Genomic DNA, 19,775 nt, shown 5'->3' on the forward strand with positions numbered 1-19,775 from the left:
ACCTCTTCCGCAATTTCTCGGATAGTCACACGACGGTCCCGCATCACCACAGCGTTCACTTTGGAAATGATCTGGTCATTTCAGCATGTTGATGGCCCACCGGAGCGTGGCTCGCTCTCCACCGTTGTGCCTGCGTCTTTAAACCGGTTGTACCACTCCTTAATCTATGTGATGCCCATAGGATCGTCACCGAAAGCTGTCTGAATCTTCCGAATGGTTTCTTCCTAGCTGTCGCCCAGTTTCTGGCAAAATTTGATGCAGTAGCGCTGCTCCAGTTGTTCCGTGTTTTTCCTTGCAATGAAAATCCGACGAGAGCACTACACACGTCCTCACACAAAGGCTGCTTACAAGCAAATGACGCAATCGACAGGCATGAAAAAATTCACGCATGCGCACGAAGGTTCAAGGTTTGCTCATGCAAGCACACGTGATTCAAATCCATCGGGTTTTTGCAAAAAAAAAAATAAATTTAAAGGTCCGATACTTTCCTAACAGACCTCGTGTATACACACACGCACACACATACGTGCATTTATATATATAAAAACTTGGTTGGGATTGAAAAGGAGATAGGAGCGTCTTCTTTCCAATATGTGAAATGGAGTTTAGGTGTGGTAAGGTGTCATTAGTGCTGGGATTTGTAAACAAGTTGTTGTTGCACGTGATTTGTGGACATATTATTGCATGTGGTTAATTCACAGTGTTATTGTACAGCCTGACAGCGGCAGGGAGGAACAACCTGCAGTATCGTTCCTTCTTGCACTGAGGGTGCCTCAGTCTGTCACTGGACGAGCTGGTCAGCTCCACTACAGTCCGGTGCAGAGGGTGAGAGGAGTTGTTCATGATGGATTTGAGCGTGGTTAGCACCCTCCCCTCAGCCACCTCCTCCAGAGACTCCAGAGGACAGCCCACAACAGAGCTGGACTTCCTGACCAGCTTGTTCAGTCTCTTTCTCTACAACTCTGTGCTGCCCGGGGCCCAACAGACGACAGCGTAGAGGAGAGCAGAGGCTACAACAGAGACATAGAAGGTCTTAAGCAGAGGCTTGCTCACTCCAAAGGATCTCAGTCTCCTCAGGAGGTGACAATTTTTGTACAGGGTGTCGGTGTTGTGAGTCCAGTCCAGTCCAGTTTGCTGTTAAGGTGGACACCCAGGTATTTGAGACTGTCCAGTCTTTATGTCCTCTCTCTGGATGTTCACTGGTGGGTGAGGTGGTGGTTTCCTCCTGAAGTCGATCACCATCTCCTTCGTCTTACTGGTGTTGAGACACAAGTGGTTGCGCTCACACTAGTTTACGAAGTCTGTGATGACCGACCTGTACTCCAGCTCGTTCCCCTCAGACACGTGACCCACAATGACGGAGTCATCAGAGAACTTCTGGAGGTGGCAGCTGTTTGTGTTGTTTGTGAAATCCGAGGTGTAGAGGGTGACGAGGAAAGGCGAGAGGACAGTGCCCTGGGGGGCCCCGGTGCTGCACCTTACCACCTCAGACTGACAGCTGTGCAGCCGCAGGTACTGCGGACGGTCAATGAGGTGTCCATCCACACCTGCGTCCTCCAGCTTCCCCCACAGCGATGCCGGTCTGATAGTGTTGAAAGCGCTGGAGAAATCAAAGAACATGACTCTCACAGCGCTCCCGCCGGTCTCCAGGTGGGTGAGCACCCATTGCAGTAGGTAGATGACAGTGTCATCTACCCTGATGTTGGGCCTGTAGGCTAACTGCAGCGGGTCCCGGGTGTCGCTCACCATGGTGCGGAGGTGAGACAGGACGAGCCGTTCCATGGTCTTCATGAGGTGGGAGGTCAGGGCAATTGGTCTGCAGTGGGCCGGTTCCTTTTTGTGCGGTGTTTTGGGAACTGGGACCATACAGGAGGTCTTCCACAGGGTGGGGACCACCCCCAGGTTGAGGCTCATGTTGAAGATGTGGCTGATGACCTCACAGAGCTCATCTGCAGCAGCCTCGGGGAGATCCCATCACACATCCATCATCACACTTCCATACTCTTGTGGGTGATAGTACGGCCTCATGCTCACCGCGAGTAGCTCCATGTCTGAGAAGCAGATCTGCTCCTTCAAGTGAATATGAGTTGCGCTGCACCATCTCCCACTCACATAAACGGCGAGCCCCCCTCCTCTCTTTTTTCCACTCTCCGCCAGCGTTCTGTCCGCGTGGATAAGTGTGAAGCAGTCCATGTTGATCTCTGTGAAGCACATGAGACTGCAGTCTTTATACAGACTCTGGAAACGGGTTAGCGCTGATAGCTCCTAGGTCTTGTTGAGGAGAGAGCTTACATTCCCCATGACCACAGACGGAATATAAGTCCTTCTCCGCTTTGTCTGGCCGCCCCTGCAGCCCCTACGTTTCTTCCGAATGTCTTCAGGTATGTCCGGGTGCTCAGCATAGCGGGGACCGGGCCCACTGTGCGTTGAGTCTCTTCATCCGAGCAGCTGATCCCGGCTATAAACAATGGGACGTCCGGAGCTGGAAACAAAGGGATTTCCCCACGCTGAAAAGTGCAGAAAGCAGCATAAGGATGATCACAAAAGTACCAAAAGTGGGTTTCCCATGTGCATACTTGCACAGGGTACCAGGGTACTGCAAATTAAAAGAAATAAACACCATTAAGAAGTATTAAAAATAGCGAAAGTAGGAAAAGAGGGAGCAGAGCGGAAGTAACAGGCTGCTGCTTCAGCAGCGCCATCTTGGGAAAAAAAAACTGCTCTGATGATATACGTATTCAGGCATCTTTACACTTATCTCTATTACCCGTTTTGACAGTTTTGTGTTATAGATCAATATATATGGCTTAGTAACGTAATACAGTTGATACAGCAGCCACCACAGCACACAGCGGGTTTTTTCAGGCCTCCTGCACACTCCTGCAATCTTTTCGGTTCCTGTGCGTCCTGTGCCTTTCGGTCCTGCCCATTCTGGAATGGTCTTCTGTCTGAAATTGAAGAATTTCTGAAATGTTCAAATCATGCTGAATATGCACAGCTTTTGGATTTGAAAGCAAGTTTAAAAGCATATTACAAGAGCTATCAAGCTGGTTGCAACAGTGTGACCTGCAGAACTTTCCACACATGGACATAGAACTTAAGCACCAGGACAAAGACCGTCGAGCCTAAGAGTGCACGTTATGATGATCACGTGCAGAGCATCTTGCCAGAATTTGACAGGCGCTTCACTGACTTTGCATCCAAAGAGCCTGTTGTCAATGTTCTCTATTTCCATTTGGGGAAAATATAGATGTGGACTATATGTTGTCCAAAGTGGCATCACTCTTCAACCTGGATCCTCACACTGAAAAATGACATTGAGCTCAAATCCAGAGCCTGACATGAATGTCCAAATCTGGAGTCTAGACAATGAGAGACCAGCTTCCTCCTCTCTGGGCCAGAAGTAGGGAGCAACTTTTCTAACTTGAGGCCAGTCCTTGTGCTTAATCTTTTCCACCATGCACAGTTACTTCAATGATGCATTAATATTGTTAAAACCTGCCAGAAAATTATTATATTTGCACACAATATATTGCGGCTACGCTGTGGCATTCCATATGGCTTGGTAGATCTCGATACACTGTCAACTTTAAAAGTAGATCTCTGTTCAAAAAAGGTTAAGCATTCCTAGCTTAATGCTAAGCTTAAGCTTAATGCTAACTTTAACATTGAAAATGCCATTGCCATGCTAATGCGTTAGCATTGGTCCCGTTTTTAAGTTATAAAATACATCTATCAACTGTTTCAGAAGACCATAACAGATCGGTTTAACATAAAAAGGTAATTCTTACTCACAGACATATGCTCTTTAGGGTTTTAGCGGGGAAAATTCAGATAAAGCAAAATAAAACAAAGAACCAATGAAGCGGCAGATCGAAGCACTGCTTCATTGATTCAAGGTCCAAAGCAAAGCCGCACTGCAGAAACAGTTGATTACAGACCCGCTGCAGGGTCTGTAATCAATGCCGAGAAATTATCGTTTTCCTGACAAACACCCCCAAAAACAACAGCCACTCTGAAGGACCAATAAGGGAGTCATTAAGCAAAAAGGCTATTGATGTTGATGGATCTAATCATTTCTTAATGATACCCGAAGAGAACCGGTTCCCGATACCCAACCCTAATGGTTACCGTTAAAATGCTAATAGGAAGTCCATATCTCCTTTCGTTTGGTCAGTGGCCTTTGGTTTGCCCTTTCAAGGCCCCATGAGCTTATGACAGTTACATTTGACCTGGAAAAAAAATAAAGGGGTGGGAGGATTCTGATTCAGTATGTTTTCATACAAGCCACCGGAATTGAGGCGTTTCTTTCAAATTGCTTTAGCCTCTCTTGTATTATGTAGTTAGTGGGCACTCACTTCGTCTGTACATATCAAAAGAAGCTTGTGATATATGTACATACCTGCGATGATTCTAACTTTTTTTGTTCTGTTTTGGTGCCTGAAATAAATCTGTCTAGGTAAAATGAGTACAGTTTCTTCTGAATCAAACCTTGACCAAATGGCAGAAACTGCGGAAGAGGTATGTGTGTGACGATGTTGATTCTATGTATAGACATTTCTTCAAAAAAAAAATTTAGATGAAATGTAAACTGTTCTGATTTGATAGCCACAAGTCATGTATTATTTATTTGTTTATTTATTTCATATTCTTTCTTCTCAGCCTGGTAGCTCAACAGAACCGATGAAGCCTTCATCTTCTCGTACTAAGAGGTGAGCAGATTTCTTAAAAACTGGTAGAAACTGTAGGAAGCTTGGGCAGGTATGGCAGCTGACGAATGTAAATATTTTGGAGGGCAACACGGTCTTGTTTGAACCCTGTGTGATATTGCGGGATTTGTCCACTTATGAGGACAGCCGCTCCCGTTGCGCAATATATACCAGGGCTGTACAGTGCGAGCGTTTTGCTTGCATATTGCGCCTAAAATTTGATTGTGCGAGAAAAAAAAATAAAACGGGCGCACGTGTGCGAGAATGTATTTCAACCCTTTCATTCGCATTTTGCTCCTAAAATAAATACAGTGGTCCCTCGCTATAACGCGGTTCACCTTTCGTGGCCTCGGTGTTTCACGGATTTTTTTAGTCAAATTTTGCATGCTTTTTTTTTTTTTTTTTTTACAGTGCATTGCGTTCCGCGGCCTCATCAAGCAGCCGGTCGCGACACCGCGAAGGGAGAGCACGCGCATTGTGTTCTGCGTGTCTGTTTATAAGAATCTTCTCGCCCAGAAGAAAAAAAGAGCACCAACAACTACCCATAACTGTGTTCTACACTCGGAAAAAGACACCTGCAGCGAGGTGTGAGTCAGTGGAAAAAGACGTGACAGCGCAGCGGTGCCAGGACGAAGAGGCGCGATCAGAGGAACTGTGAAATACTGGTCAGTCACTATTAATAATTTCTAATGTGTCCAGCCTCGTACGTTGATCGTTAAAATTAAATTTGTTAGCTCTAAAAGCCATCATTATTTATAGGAAAACGTTGTATTTTTATTTCTCAAACAAATGTTTGGGCCTGAAAACAGGTTGGTCTTATTTTTCTACTCAGGTTTGAAAGTGAGAAAATGTTCATGCCTGATTGAGAAAAGTGTATAAACTGTGTAGTGAGGGGTTTTACAGCTTTAAAACGTCTATAATAATTGTAAAAAATAACGCTGCCCACTTTGCTGATTTCGCCTATCGCGGGCTATTTTTAGAACGTAACTCCCGCGATAAACAAGGGACCACTGTATATCACATAGAGAAAACCATTCCCACATCTGTACAAATCGACAAGAGTCTACAACTTAATATTTCCTTTTTTATCCTTTGTAAAATGTGACCGAGCGGGGAAATGTAGACCTCTTGTGATGACGCGGTGACGTCTCAACGCACAAGCTGCACTGATTCGCTATGCTCTGAGTCTTGGCTTGCGACTAGCTTGTGCAGTCAGATAAGCGAGCACTAGCATAGCAGCTACATTTACAACGAAAGATGTGTGAGGAGACTAGAAAATTATTTTGTTGTACTTTCAAAGGAAACCCAAGGAACCTGGGGAGATGAGGAAAATGGTGAGGAGGATCAGGAGGAGATGGCAACAGGCAATGAAACTGGCAATAGGTCTAGAACTACTAGCAAAGTTCATAAATTCAGATCAGACTGGGTTAAGATCTTTCCATGGCAAGTGCATGAGGATAGCATGTTTTGCAAATACTGCAGAGGAATACTGCTGTGGACCGTTGGTTGAATGTAGTTAAGCGTAGCAGGCGACCTGAGTATAAAAAGTGGGACCGGGATGTTATGTGTGTGTGGGTTTAAAATAATACAAGAAATACACAGCAAAAAGTAATGAAATGGACAAAAGCAATGATGTAAATAACGATAGAAAAGGAGGTAAAAAACAATGAAATAAATACAATAGAATCATAAAATGTGCATGTGTGTGTGGAAAAGGTACTCTCTGTACAGTATGTCTTTGTGTTAATAATAAAATTGTATCAAGAAATTTCACAGTGCTCCTAAATTTTTTCATTTAGGAGCACCTGTGCTCCTAGTGAAAAAGCTAAGCGTACAGCCCTGTATACATGGCATAACTTCATATGGAAAAATGGTGGACTGTTTTGTTTTCAGCTGCAGTCATCGAAGCAGTTGCGAAAAGTGCAGCTTTTTTGGTTCCCAGAGAAGAATGGAAGACGAGGCAAATGGAGACATTGTGTCAATAAGTTCTCTCTGAGCTCTGGGTCATACAGGGCTGTGAAAACTCAGCGGATCTGGAAAATTCCACAGATTTCATCATGGTGGGGAGTGTTAGTGCTGTACTCTGTAAATGTGATCGTCACTGAGTTTTTAAAATGCTTATTGCAAAGCGTTCTTTTGTTTACGATATCGTGCAAGTTTTATAGGTTCGCGGACACTGATCTGTATAACAGATACAAATCTGCGTCCTCGGATCCGAAGAGGTTGGCGGAGAATAATCCCTCTCTCAAAGCGTGGCTGTTGTCGTAAAGTGGGACTGGTTGGTTGCTATGGCGATGCTCCAAGATACCGTTCTTTAAGCTAAATGTAGCATGTGGACATCGCATAGCCTAATTTAAGAGCCATCGAGTTTTTAAAAGTAGGATTTTATAGCATGTCTGAAAAGTTTAATAAGGACAAGGATCTGGAATTGTTGCTGGGTTGAATTTAAAGTTTGTTGTCATGAACACAGATAAAAGAAATGAGAAAAGCTCACTGCATCTTATGCCCCCAAGACACGTTAAGAATTTTTTTATGTCTGGAAAATAAACACTGCGCTGTTCAAACAGGATTTCAGACAAGATTAGGTGACTTTTTTTAATTCATGTCGGCTTTCTCTCATTTGGGAAAAAAGACATAGTGGCTTTGAATGGATTTACAGGAATTTACACAAGGATATAGGTAGGGCTCTCATGATTAGGAATTTCTGGAGACGAGTAATTGTCAGGCAAATAATTGCGATTGACAATTATATTGTCTATTTTTTTTTTTTCTTCCCTTCTTTATATTCTACTATTGTAGTATGATTACACAACTCTGGAAGAACGTTTGGCTTCTCTGAGTGGAGAAACCAGGAATAGTGCAACGTTTTTATTTTTATCTTCATTTTACATATAATCTATAATAATATATAATAACTTTTTCTGATTTGTGGTTGTTTCTGTTGCATTTCTGAAATTACAGAACTGCTATAAAGAAAAGTGTGAACATTTTATTGTATTTTAAAACTTTGTGGAGCAAACGCAAACAAACAAACTCTATAAAGAAGGAAAAAATAACCTGGTCATGTGCAGGAAAACTGATATAAACCTAACAGAACAATGCAGGCTGATTAGACTCCCCATATATATATATATATGTATAAATAAATCATAATACAGTAAGAGGCAACTCACTTTGAAATAATTAAAACATATAGCTACAGCTTAATAAGTTTGAAAAATAACAGAAATCAGCAGCTTGTATTTTTATTCTGACTCCAGTTCATTTTAGTGTGATGAAGTCATCCTTTTTTTCCTCATCTGTCACGTTTTGTGCTTGAACACTACATTAAGCTCAAGATTGAACAAATACATACCTTTGGAAAATAACAGCTGTTAAAGTTCAGCTTTTTGTGATCTGTGCCATCTGAACCATCACTGCAACAGCTTTTCTGTAATTTTTCCTCAGTTCATTTATATATTCTAATTTTTTAAGGATGTTTTTAAGAATATTTGACCGTCTATTTCATCTCATGAGCTCATAAATTCAGCATACGATGTGCACATGGTGTAAACAGACGGTGCTGTCAGAACCGCACTGGTAGAGAAAGTACAAAGGGTAAAGGCAGCTCCATGGTTTGGTTTTGTTTTTTTATATATATGTTCACTCGGGTTAAAATCTCTCTCTGCTCCGCGCTCGCTGTCTCACATGATGGTTCACAGCAGAACGTAACGTCTCGTGCCTCCATTCACGAATCTCCCTCCCTCAGTCTGCAGCGAGTTGACTCCACGCGCAGATGCTTTTTTTTTTTTTTTTTTTTTTTACACAAATGAAAAAAATTCCATACTTGACAAAAGCACATTTATTTGTAAACACCAACATGAGGCTAAGTTTGCCCATTATCCTTTTGGACATCTGTGTGTTAATGTTCACATCTTCAGAATTAGTGCATTATTTTAAAATGAACAGATGTGTTACATATCACTTTGCACATTTTAAGAGTCTACATTAATGTAGTTGTTTTAACCGGATTAATTTGATTTATAAATCAAACTATAAGTCAAACCTGCTTTCCATTTCAAGACCTCTGCCTCATGGCTGGACCACTGTATGCTGTCAAGGTAAATGCCGCTTCCCTACAGCAGTGGGCAGGGCGCACAATGACAGAAGCGCTGACTCATTGGCTGTGTTTGGGTTTGTGATCACCTTTGATTCTTTTAAAAGCTTTGGCGGTGTTTAAACTCAAAATCAGCTTGTTAGTAGCTGAGAGTCTACGGAAGACAAATTTGAAAGTTATCTGTTAGCTGTTGCTTCAGATACATTTTTAGGCAGTTTATTGGTTTACCATTATAAAAGATAACTTTTCACTTAGCTGATTAGCAGTTATCGAAGCTAACGTTTTGGTTAGCGGTGCCCACCACTGCCCATAAGACAATAGGATCTTAGTAATTGATTAATTAAACGACTGCAAAGAGCACAATGCTCATATGGTCTCGGGCATTTTAGCATTGTGTTTTATTTTATATATATATATATATATATATATATATATATATATAATTTTTTTTTTTTCTTTACAAAGGCATTGTTCTTGCATTTTAGGAATCCTGTTTCTGCAGCTAAGCACACTGGATCAAATGAATCTGAGGGTTCGGCTGAGAGTGAAAATGAATGTGCCGCTTCAGAAGAGGCATCAGACAGCAATGTGGACAGCACCTCTAAAGGTATAAACTATGAACAGTTAAGACCATGGCATACTCAAGCATACAGTGTAGTTGAACTGTTGAAGAGAATCAAAAATGTCCAATGTCCACTGGAAAATACCTGCTCAATAAGATTTGTAACATTCTGACTCCAAACAGCTGTCAGTCTTAATGTCAGGTCCTTAAGGAATTGGACAGTGACACAGTTTTTGTAATTTTGCATCTGCACACCACAGTGTGGACTTGAACAAAGCAAGCATGATGCCTCATGCATCACCAGTCACAGCTTCACAGTGGAGTAAAACAGAAAATATTTAATCCAAGAATACAGACCTAATCTAGGATTTAGTCTCCCATACGCCTTATGGGAAATGAGCTGAACTATCATGTCATCTGTTTAAGAAAAGTTTTCTCTGTTCCACTCTACTATGAAGCTGTATAGTTGACGATTCAACTAATAAAAGCTGCATAATGACATTGTAGCTGCACAGTATCACCATTATGGAATTGAACATGCTTGAAAGGCAGACTTTCAGCTTTAGTTCAAGATGTTTACCACAGTTATTGCAACCATTTACAGCCCATATTGATTGGTCAGCACGTGACCAATCAAAAATGAATACCTTGTCTGCTGTATCCTTATATTATCTTTGCATCAATAGCTTTATATATATATATCTGTGGGAGGTTAATCCCCATACAGTTCCAGTGCCTTATCCAAGCTTAGAAGAAAGTCACTCTACAACCATCATCACCATAATCATTTTCTGTTGCTTATTCAGAGGCAGTAAATGGAGGGAAAAAAAAAGTTTTGGGCACTGCGTCCACGTCGCAGTGGCTGTCGACCAAGTAGCTCATCCCAATGCTACCCTATCCTCAGCCAAGTTCTCCAACACTTCCTGGGTCATCCTGAGGTGTTCCAAACCTGCTGGGAAACATGATCCCTCCAGGACGTCCTGGTTCTTCCCTGAGGTCTCCTTGCAGGTGGATGTGCCTGGAAGTCCTCCCTCGGGAGACAACCAGGGAATATCCTCACCAGATGCCCGAACCACCATAAGTGGCTCCTTTTGATGCAAAGTATCAGCAGCTCTACTGTGATTCCCCTCATCTGTATTCAAACGTCTTACCTTGTCCTGAAGTGTAATCCCCGGATACCCAACGGAGGAATCTCATTTTCACGGGCTTGTTCTTTTGGTCATTATCCAAAGCTCTTGGCCATGGGTGAGGATAAGAGCATAAATCGACTGGTAAATTGAGAGTCTCGCCTTCTGGCTCAGCTCTTTCTTCACCTCAACTGTCCAGTGCAGTGTCCGTAAAACATCAGACGCTGCCCCAATCCATTCATTGGTCTCACATGTCCGCTTACCCCCACTTGTGAACAAAATCCCGAGATACTTAAATTCCTCCAGTTGGGGCAATAACTCTCCCTTCACCCAAAGGGGACAATCCACCCTTTTCAGACAGAGGACCATGGTCTCAGATTTGGAGGTGCTGATTCTCATCCCAGCCACTTCATGCTCTGCTTCAGAGCCAAGTTCACGCCGGGAGACAGTCTAATGAAACAAACAGAACCACATCATTCTCAAAAAGCAGAGATGCAATTCTGAGGTCAATGAACTGGATACCCTCCAGTCCCTGACTGCACCTTGAGATCCTGTCCATGAACGTCAAGAACAAGATTGCAGATGAGGGGCAGCCCTGCTGGAGTCCAACATCCACTGGGAACAGGTCTGATATGATCTACAAAATGTGGGCACAGCTCCACCTTTGTTTGTATAGAGACCGGATTGCGCATTGCAGCAGTTTTGGTACTCCATACTCTTGCTGTAGTCCCCACAAGACACTTAGAGGGACCCAATTGTATCCCTTTTAAGATAGATAGATTTATTGTCATTATAACAAGTGCAACGAAAGTTCTTCACATCTAATCACCTCAGACAAAAATACAGTTAATCCACAATTATTACAAGATGAACGTAATAATGGCACACATCAGAATTAAAACAACCATACATATACATTTGATTGTTTATGTACGCTAAACTTTAAGACAGTCCATCATCCGAATTGAGGAAATGTGGGGGTGGGGGGCGCAGCAGTGTCCCGCACAGCTGTGAGTTCAGGGGGGAGCGGCAGGGCAGAGGTGGGAGGGGGTGTGTGCCATGTATGCAGATGAGACAAATTACAAGTCCACAAAACGCGTGTAGACTCATTGATCATACTCTGAATCCCCTTCTATTATCCTTGTGAGGGGAAAGAGCTGGTTCACTGTTCCACGACCAGGGCAGAATCGGCATAGCTCCTCCTTAATCTGAGGTTCAACTAAAGGTCTAAGTGTCCTCTTTAGTACCCTGGCATATGCTTTCCCAAAGAGTCTGTCTGTCTTCTCACATGTGACCAGTTTGCCAAGCGTGGCCCTACCAGGAGCTAATGCTCCACATAACACAGCTTCTGGGATCACTGGAGCACACAAACCCCTCTACCACAATAAGGTAGCTGTCCAAGAAGGGGATTCTTCTCTACAACCACAGTTTCATAAAGCATGCTGCCATCTTTACTGAGAATTATATTAATATCTTCTTAGTTGCTTCGAAGATGTGTGTGTGTGTATATATTTATATATTTTTCTCTAGGTACTTTAGTGATGAGGCCATCTGGGAAGGAAAACAAAGGTGCCATGAAGCTCAGAGTGGATTTCAAACTGAAACATACAGGTTCTTTCATTTTATATTATTTGGAAATTCAGCGTGTGTTTAGTTTTGGGAAATTCTATGGATTCTCATGTCTGGTACAGGTTTCAGTGGTCTTGCTGTGATCCAGCCATCCCAAAGAATTATGGTTTGTCCATTATTTCTTCATCCTGTTGGGAAGAAGTCTCTCAAACAGCTAGATCACAACAGGACCATTGAAAGGGAAAACGGACATGACAGTCTCATGGAAGTCATCTTTGTTCTTTGCAAGCGAACATCAGTACAGTGTTTTGCATGTTAATTGGATAACAGTAAAGTAGTGCATCATCATGACTATGTAGAGAAAAGTTGAGGTACAGTTTTCTGTTCTTCCTCACAGATGATGCTCTGCAGAAGAAGGTAAGCTGCACAGCCTGTGGACAACAAGTAAACCAGTTTCAGCGCAACTCTTTGTATGAGCATCCTGTACTCAAAGTGCTCATTTGCAAGGTAGGCATTTTCTTACTCAGTACTGTACAGAGTTTCTGCGCTTTCTAGAATTTTGATGAAAGTGGAGCAATAGTGTTTTTCCCCTCTTCCCCCTCTTATTACTGGACAGACCGAAGGATGAATTTGAAATGTCCCCAAAAAAATCTAATTACCAAAAATCTAATTGGTAGATTTTTATTTTCTATTCAATTAAAGTTAATCAGATAAGAATATCAGGTTAACAACGCCACCTTAATTTCTTTGCAGATGTGCTGACTGGTGCATGACAACACAAAGATGACGATCATCATACAGTAAAATTTTGAAAAAACAAACAGATTAAATACAACACAATTAAATTTTGTTAGAAATTGTAGGACACAAATTCAAATCTTTGTATTTTCAAATTTGTAACATGCTCATGTATTTTCCTTAAATGCATTAAATATTTTATATTTAGAAGCTTTTCATTCTGGGCAGCACGGTGGTTTAGTGGTGAGCACTATTACCTCACAGGATCGCTTCCCACCTAGGCCTTTCTGTGTGGAGTTTGCATGTTCTCCCCGTGTTTGCGTGAGTTTCCTCTGCGTGTTCCGGTTTTCGTCCCACATCCAAAGACATGCGGGTTAGGTGGAATGTGTTTGTCTGTCTGTGGCCCTGTGACAGACTGGCGCCCTGTCCTGGGTGTACCCCGCCTTGCGCTCTATGACTGCTGGGATTGGCTCCAGCCCCCTGCGACCCTTAAGGGGAATAAGTGGTTAAAGATGAGTGTGTGAGCTTTTCATTCTTTAAAAAAGTTGCAACATGGTGGTGCAGCACTAAGCATTCTTGCCCCCTAGAAGCACAGTCCCAGGGTTCACAGCCCCTATGCCCCATTGTCATTGGACATGTGCTGTTGGATCAAGATGGGCATCAGCTATAAAGCTTCTGACAAATAATCATGCAGATACACAAGCTGTAGAGATGCCAAGTGGAATGAAAAACCCAAAAGGCATGCGGTTGTATGTAAATATTTGGGCACCCCTCAAGATTTCCATGAGTTTCCTTTATAAATCATTGGTTGTTTGGATCAGCAATTTCAGTTAAATATATCATATAGCAGACGAACACAGTGATATTTGAGAAGTGAAATAAAGTTTATAGCATCTCAGCACGTTTGTATGCATTTGTTTTTTGTATAATAATTAATGCCTCAACGTTCGTTGTCGTAAAAGAGTCAAATTACTACTAATAATAGCAACAACAACAATAATAGTAATAATGCTTAACAAATACTTAATAAAACTTCTAACTAATAATGCTACAATACACTTTTAGAGAAAGACACAAAAAGAACCTGATGAAACAAAACGCAACAGAAAATATAAAACCAACGAACAATGAATAGAAATAACTGTTTCCTGTGAACACCTAGTGACTCTTACACCCCCACTTCATCCCTGTTTTATTTAAGTTTAGTGAGGATTTGTTTGTCAAACCATATTTTCAATTTCATTTCTTCAGTGATTTCCTCCAGAACTATCTGCCAAGCTAGAAAACTGCTACATCCTAGTAAGAGCAGAATACTACTGGAATGAATTTGAATAAGGAAAGTTGGGTTTTTTCTCACCAAAATGGATGCTGTACTCACAGCATTTTATTATCTAGAATAGTCCCAGATTGCATTTCAGAGCTTCTAGAATTCAAAAAATTTCGTGCCTGAATATGTAAAACGTGAGTCACTTTTGTGCAGATTAAAGTCACTAACTGGGACTCCTGTCTTGGGAGAAAGAAACGAGAATCGTCCTCTGTTCTGTTCACGTCTCCAAACGCTGCCCGGCTCTCTGCCGAGTCAAGTTAGAACGATAGAATCCAGTCGGAATTAATAACTTCAAAGCGAAATGCCGTTTAAATCAAATGACACTCTTTCCAAATATTGTAATACAAACAAACTGCAATTGATCAAAATGTTTTTTCCTCCCAAAACGAGACATCATACAGATTTTATTTATGTCCAGAGATCAAGTATCCAGTGACCAATTTAAAATGTTGTTGACATAGAAAAACTGTAAAGCTTACTTTTAGTACACAGAAAATTCACAAGAGGTATCAATAAGGGAATCGATAAGGAATCGGATCGATAATGGCATCTATCGATAAAATCTTATCAATACCCATCCCTAATTCTCAGTACCTGCACTGGCCACTCAGCCACACAGCATGATGGAAAAACCTCAATTTTACTGTAGGTAGCAAGTGTTTTTCTTGGAATGCTGTGTTCTTTTTCAGCCATGCATTCTACCGCTTCTTATGTCCCAATAATTTTAGTTTCATCAGTCCACAGCACATTATTCCAAAATGAAGCTGGCTTGTCCAGATATGCTTTAGCTTACCTCAAGCGACTGTGTTTGTGGCGCTTCATCTGCATTACAGCATCATACAGCATCTCCTTGTGCAAAGTGCGTTGTATAGTTGCACAGAGACACTATCTGCAGCAAGATCATGTTGATCTTTCTGTTGACTACTATGACTGTTCTTACCATCCTTTGCTTCAGCTTATTTGAGATATTTCACTCATTAAAAGAGATGCAAAAAGGGGAAACTTACCAAACCAATTTTGTGTTCCAATAATTAGTGCTAAGTGTATTCAAATCAATAAAATCACAAGGGTGCCCAAATTTATGCACCTGCCCAGTTTTGTTTAAATAATTATTGCACAATTTCTATAAATACTAGAAACTTCATTTCACTTCTCAAATATCAGTGTGTTCATCTGCTATATGATATATTTAACTGAAATTTCTGATCCAGACAAGCAAGGGTTTATAAAGGAAAATCATGAAAATTACACTCAACAAAAATATAAATGCAACACTTTTGGTTTTGCTCCCATTTTGTATGAGATGAACTCAAAGATCTAAAACTTTTTCCACATACACAATATCACCATTTCCCTCAAATATTGTTCACAAACCAGTCTAAATCTGTGATAGTGAGCACTTCTTCTCCGTTGCTGAGATAATCCATCCCACCTCACAGGTTGCCATATCAAGATGCTGATTAGACACCATGATTAGTGCACAGGTGTGCCTTAGACTGTCCACAATAAAGGCCACTCTGAAAGGTGCAGTTTTATCACACAGCACATGCACACAGATGTCGCAAGATTTGAGGGAGCGTGCAAATTGGCATGCTGACAGCAGGAATGTCAACCAGAGCTGTTGCTCGTGTATTGAATGTTCATTTCTCTACCATAAGCTGTCTCCAAAGGCGTTTCAGAGAATTTGGCAGTACATCCAACCAGCCTCACAACCGCAGACCATGTGTAACCACAACAGCCCAGGACCTCCACATCCAGCATGTTCACCTCCAAGATCGTCTGAGACCAGCCACTCGGACAGCTGCTGAAACAATCGGTTTGCATAACCAAAGAATTTCTGCACAAACTGTCAGAAACAGTCTTAGGGAAGCTCATCTGCATCCTCATCGGGGTCTCGACCTGACTCCAGTTCGTCGTCGTAACCGACTTGAGTGGGCAAATGCTCACATTCGCTGGTGTTTGGCACGTTGGAGAGGTGTTCTCTTCACGGATGAATCCCGGTTCACACTGTCCAGGGCAGATGGCAGACAGCGTGTGTGGCGTTGTGTGAGTGAGCGGTTTTCTGATGTCAATGTTGTGGATCGAGTGGCCCATGGTGGCGGTGGGGTTATGGTATGGGCAGGCGTCTGTTATGGACGAAGAACACAGGTGCATTTTATTGATGGCATTTTGAATGCACAGAGATACCGTGACGAGATCCTGAGGCCCATTGTTGCGCCATACATCCAAGAACGTCACCTCATGTTGCAGCAGGATAATGCACGGCCCCATGTTGCAAGGATCTGTACACAATTCTTGGAAGCTGAAAATGTCCCAGTTCTTGCATGGCCGGGCATACTCACCGGACATGTCACCCATTGAGCATGTTTGGGATGCTCTGGACCGGCGTATACGACGGCGTGGACCAGTTCCTGCCAATATCCAGCAACTTTGCACAGCCATTGGAGAGGAGTGGACCAGCATTCCACAGGCCACAATTGACAACCTGATCAACTCTATGCGAAGGAGATGTGTTGCACTGCATGAGGCAAATGGTGGTCACACCAGATACTGACTGGTATCCCCCCCAATAAAACAAAACTGCACCTTTCAGAGTGGCCTTTTATTGTGGACAGTCTAAGGCACACCTGTGCACTAATCATGGTGTCTAATCAGCATCTTGGTATGGCACACCTGTGAGGTGGGATGGATTATCTCAGCAAAGGAGAAGTGCTCACTATCACAGATTTACACTGGTTTGTGAACAGTATTTGAGGGAAATGGTGATATTGTGTATGTGGAAAAAGTTTTATATCTTTGAGTTCATCTCATACAAAATGGGAGCAAAACCAAAAGTGTTGTGTTTATATTTTTGTTGAGTGTATCAAGGGTGCCCAAACCATTGCATACAACTGTATTAAATGAGTCTTAACCTTTGTAGTCATCATCACATTTATTAGACATTTCTGTGTTATAATAGCCAAGTGGCCTCTGTGTGCGTGCGTGCATGTATGGCTTTGATCACACAAAGGCTGGGGAAAGCTGACATTTGCCTAGGGATGGGTATTAATAAGATTTTATCAATATTGATTCCGCTTATCGATTCCCTTATTGATACCTCTTGTAAATTTTCTGTGTACTAAAAGTAGGCTTCACAGGTTTTCTATGTCAACATTTTATTGAGTCTTAAAGTAAATAAATGAGGAATTGGTCACTGGATCCTTAAACTCTGGACATAATAAACTTTACATGATGGATCCTTGATCTCTGGACATAAATAGAAATAAACTAAATCTGTAGTTTTTGTCAAAAGCATTTCCTTTCAGACATTATTGGCATGAATGTCTTTCCATACGCCTGAGCTTAGCTCTTGCAGCCAGCTGTGCTGCATGTCAGGATGTAATTCAGAAAGGCAGAAACGCAGGACATCTCATTTTGGAGGGAAAAAACATTTTAGTCAATTGTAAATGTTTGTTATTGTGGTTCTTGTTAGTTTAACAATGTTGCTAATGTTATTGATTTATTGTGTTTTTGTAGTTTAATTGGTTTAGTTAAATCTCATGTTGCTGTTACCATGAGTGTTAAGTTTTATGTTGCCGGTGCCATGATTGAAAACTGATGTCTTCCACCACCCTAAGTACCTGCTTGCGACAGAATGCGGGAAAGACAAAACGTGTATACGTGTAACTTCGATCACCGAGAAACTGTGGAGAGCTGACATTTGCTGTTTGGTATGCTTATGTATTTTGGGTCAAGGATGAACACTGCCTAAATGGAACTTTGATAGGACCTATATTTTTGGAGAAGCTGCGGATATTAGCTAACAACATTGAACAATGGATGATGCTAACTACATTCTGGACTCACACAGCAGGGGGCAGTAAATCATCTTTATATTAAATGTGTGAGTGTGCGCTTGATTTTATTTAGTAGCTTCAATGTAAGTACATAATATAATTGTAAATATGTTTAAAGTACATGAATGACACAAGAAAGTGAAAACATGTATTTCCACTGTGATCCATTTAAAAATCAAAAGACAAAATAGAAGTCAAACTGTAATTAGGTAATAACCCTGTTCATGCTGGTTATATGGTCACAAATAGAGCTTTATGTGCAACGCGTTAGCGGAGCTGGTAAAAAAAAGTTTTATGGCGACCGTATAACAGCATGAACGCCCGCAAATCATCAGACACAAAGGGGTTAGTCCCATTCTAATTTAATTCCATTGTTTACACGGATTATTTTTCTGTGGGTAATTCGTCGGCGAGGCTTACCGTTGAACCGAGACAGCGTCGCTCCAAAAGTGGTCAGGATGTGGAGTAATCCATCAAACGTGAAAATCCATCAAATGTGAAACGGTAAGTCTGTATCAGAATCCACGTAAATACCTTCGTGTGGTAGCTTCAATTCACCCATTTCGGCGACGGCGGTACGCGACTTGCTCTCGCTCTCAGCACTAACAGCTAACAGCGCGTGCAGCTGGTGTTCTGTTGAATTGTGTGTCTCGTCACATAAATCGACAGTTCCGTGTCCTGACTATATTGTGCATGCGCAGTTGCGCAGAGGACAAGAATGACATCTCATCAGAACACTGGTCAGGGTGCGGAGTAATACATCTGAAAGTGAAACGGTTTAATATTTTGCCACCGTTACCCCGATATTATACGGTCTGAAATCTCACACGCTTAACCAATCGGATTGGTGGGAAAAAATGTAATTGGATTAGAATAATAATTACAGTGTGTCTATAATAACAAGAATGTAACCAATTTATAAATACATTAAGACAATAAATTAACATTAAAAAATTGCACAATTAACAGTAAATAAAAGGTCTGAGTTCCTCTTCTAAAAACTGTTGATCTAAGGTTCTAAAAACATTCTGGACTCACACACCATTCCAACTCAGTATACAAGCTTTGCTTAATTTATTACCACCCTTCAAAAATGTCAACTACCTACTTTATAAACACTACCCAATCTAGAGCCTGTGGATCACCACGGACAACACACTAGTTTCAGTTTATTTATGGAACATTAATTCTTAATTTTACTTGTCTAGGCATGTTACAGGTATTACACCAGCGATGACATAGGCAGAGACTCTGATGGGATGGATGAACAGTGCAGGTGTGTACATTTGAAGTCTAGATCAATGGAATGTGTTGAATTATTTGTTTATTTATCCCCCTGCCAAGGAAGCTAGGCTTTCTTTTATTCTTTCTTCACCCCTCAATTGAGTGTTTGTCAGGTCAGGTCTGGTACCATACTCAGGATCTGTGCATTGCTGCATCTACTGTGCTGTGGCGTAGCCCCGGGTCCTGGTTATCAATCACTTAGGCATGCACCCACTCAATTCCTGCCTCTCAAAAGTAGCTATATTTCAGTTGCTGGGTTCTTCAGCTCTGAGCTACCTGAGCAATGGATCATGCTTGGTGAAGCACACCGCATGGTTGTAGTATTGTAGCTGACTTTCTCCTCACATTTCAAGTAACGTGTTCTCTGAATATCTCAACATAACCATTCATTTGATACTAATTCCCACAGAATTAATGGATTTACCATGGACATCCAGTTATCTCCTAAAATCACTGGATAGCATTCGGTTCTCAGTAATGCTAGAAGCAATGGACCTTAAAGTCTCGGATTTTTGTTCTTCTGCAAA

The 19,775-nt window shown here is 41.7% G+C and overlaps 1 protein-coding gene across 1 annotated transcript in view; it reads left to right on the top strand.

The window, feature by feature from the left end:
• Positions 1–19,775, top strand: part of atrx (ATRX chromatin remodeler) — a 124,401-nt gene that overhangs the window by 20,880 nt on the left and 83,746 nt on the right. Inside the window, exons 2-7 of the mRNA XM_034181272.1 lie at positions 4,460–4,521; positions 4,663–4,712; positions 9,291–9,412; positions 12,025–12,105; positions 12,461–12,570; positions 19,173–19,240. Coding sequence (XP_034037163.1) covers positions 4,465–4,521; positions 4,663–4,712; positions 9,291–9,412; positions 12,025–12,105; positions 12,461–12,570; positions 19,173–19,240 — 488 coding nt within the window. The 5' untranslated portion in view covers positions 4,460–4,464. The remainder of the gene's footprint in view (positions 1–4,459; positions 4,522–4,662; positions 4,713–9,290; positions 9,413–12,024; positions 12,106–12,460; positions 12,571–19,172; positions 19,241–19,775) is intronic.

The sequence above is a fragment of the Thalassophryne amazonica genome, chromosome 11 (assembly GCF_902500255.1).
Source record: "Thalassophryne amazonica chromosome 11, fThaAma1.1, whole genome shotgun sequence".
In the NCBI taxonomy this organism is placed as follows: Eukaryota; Metazoa; Chordata; class Actinopteri; order Batrachoidiformes; family Batrachoididae; genus Thalassophryne; species Thalassophryne amazonica.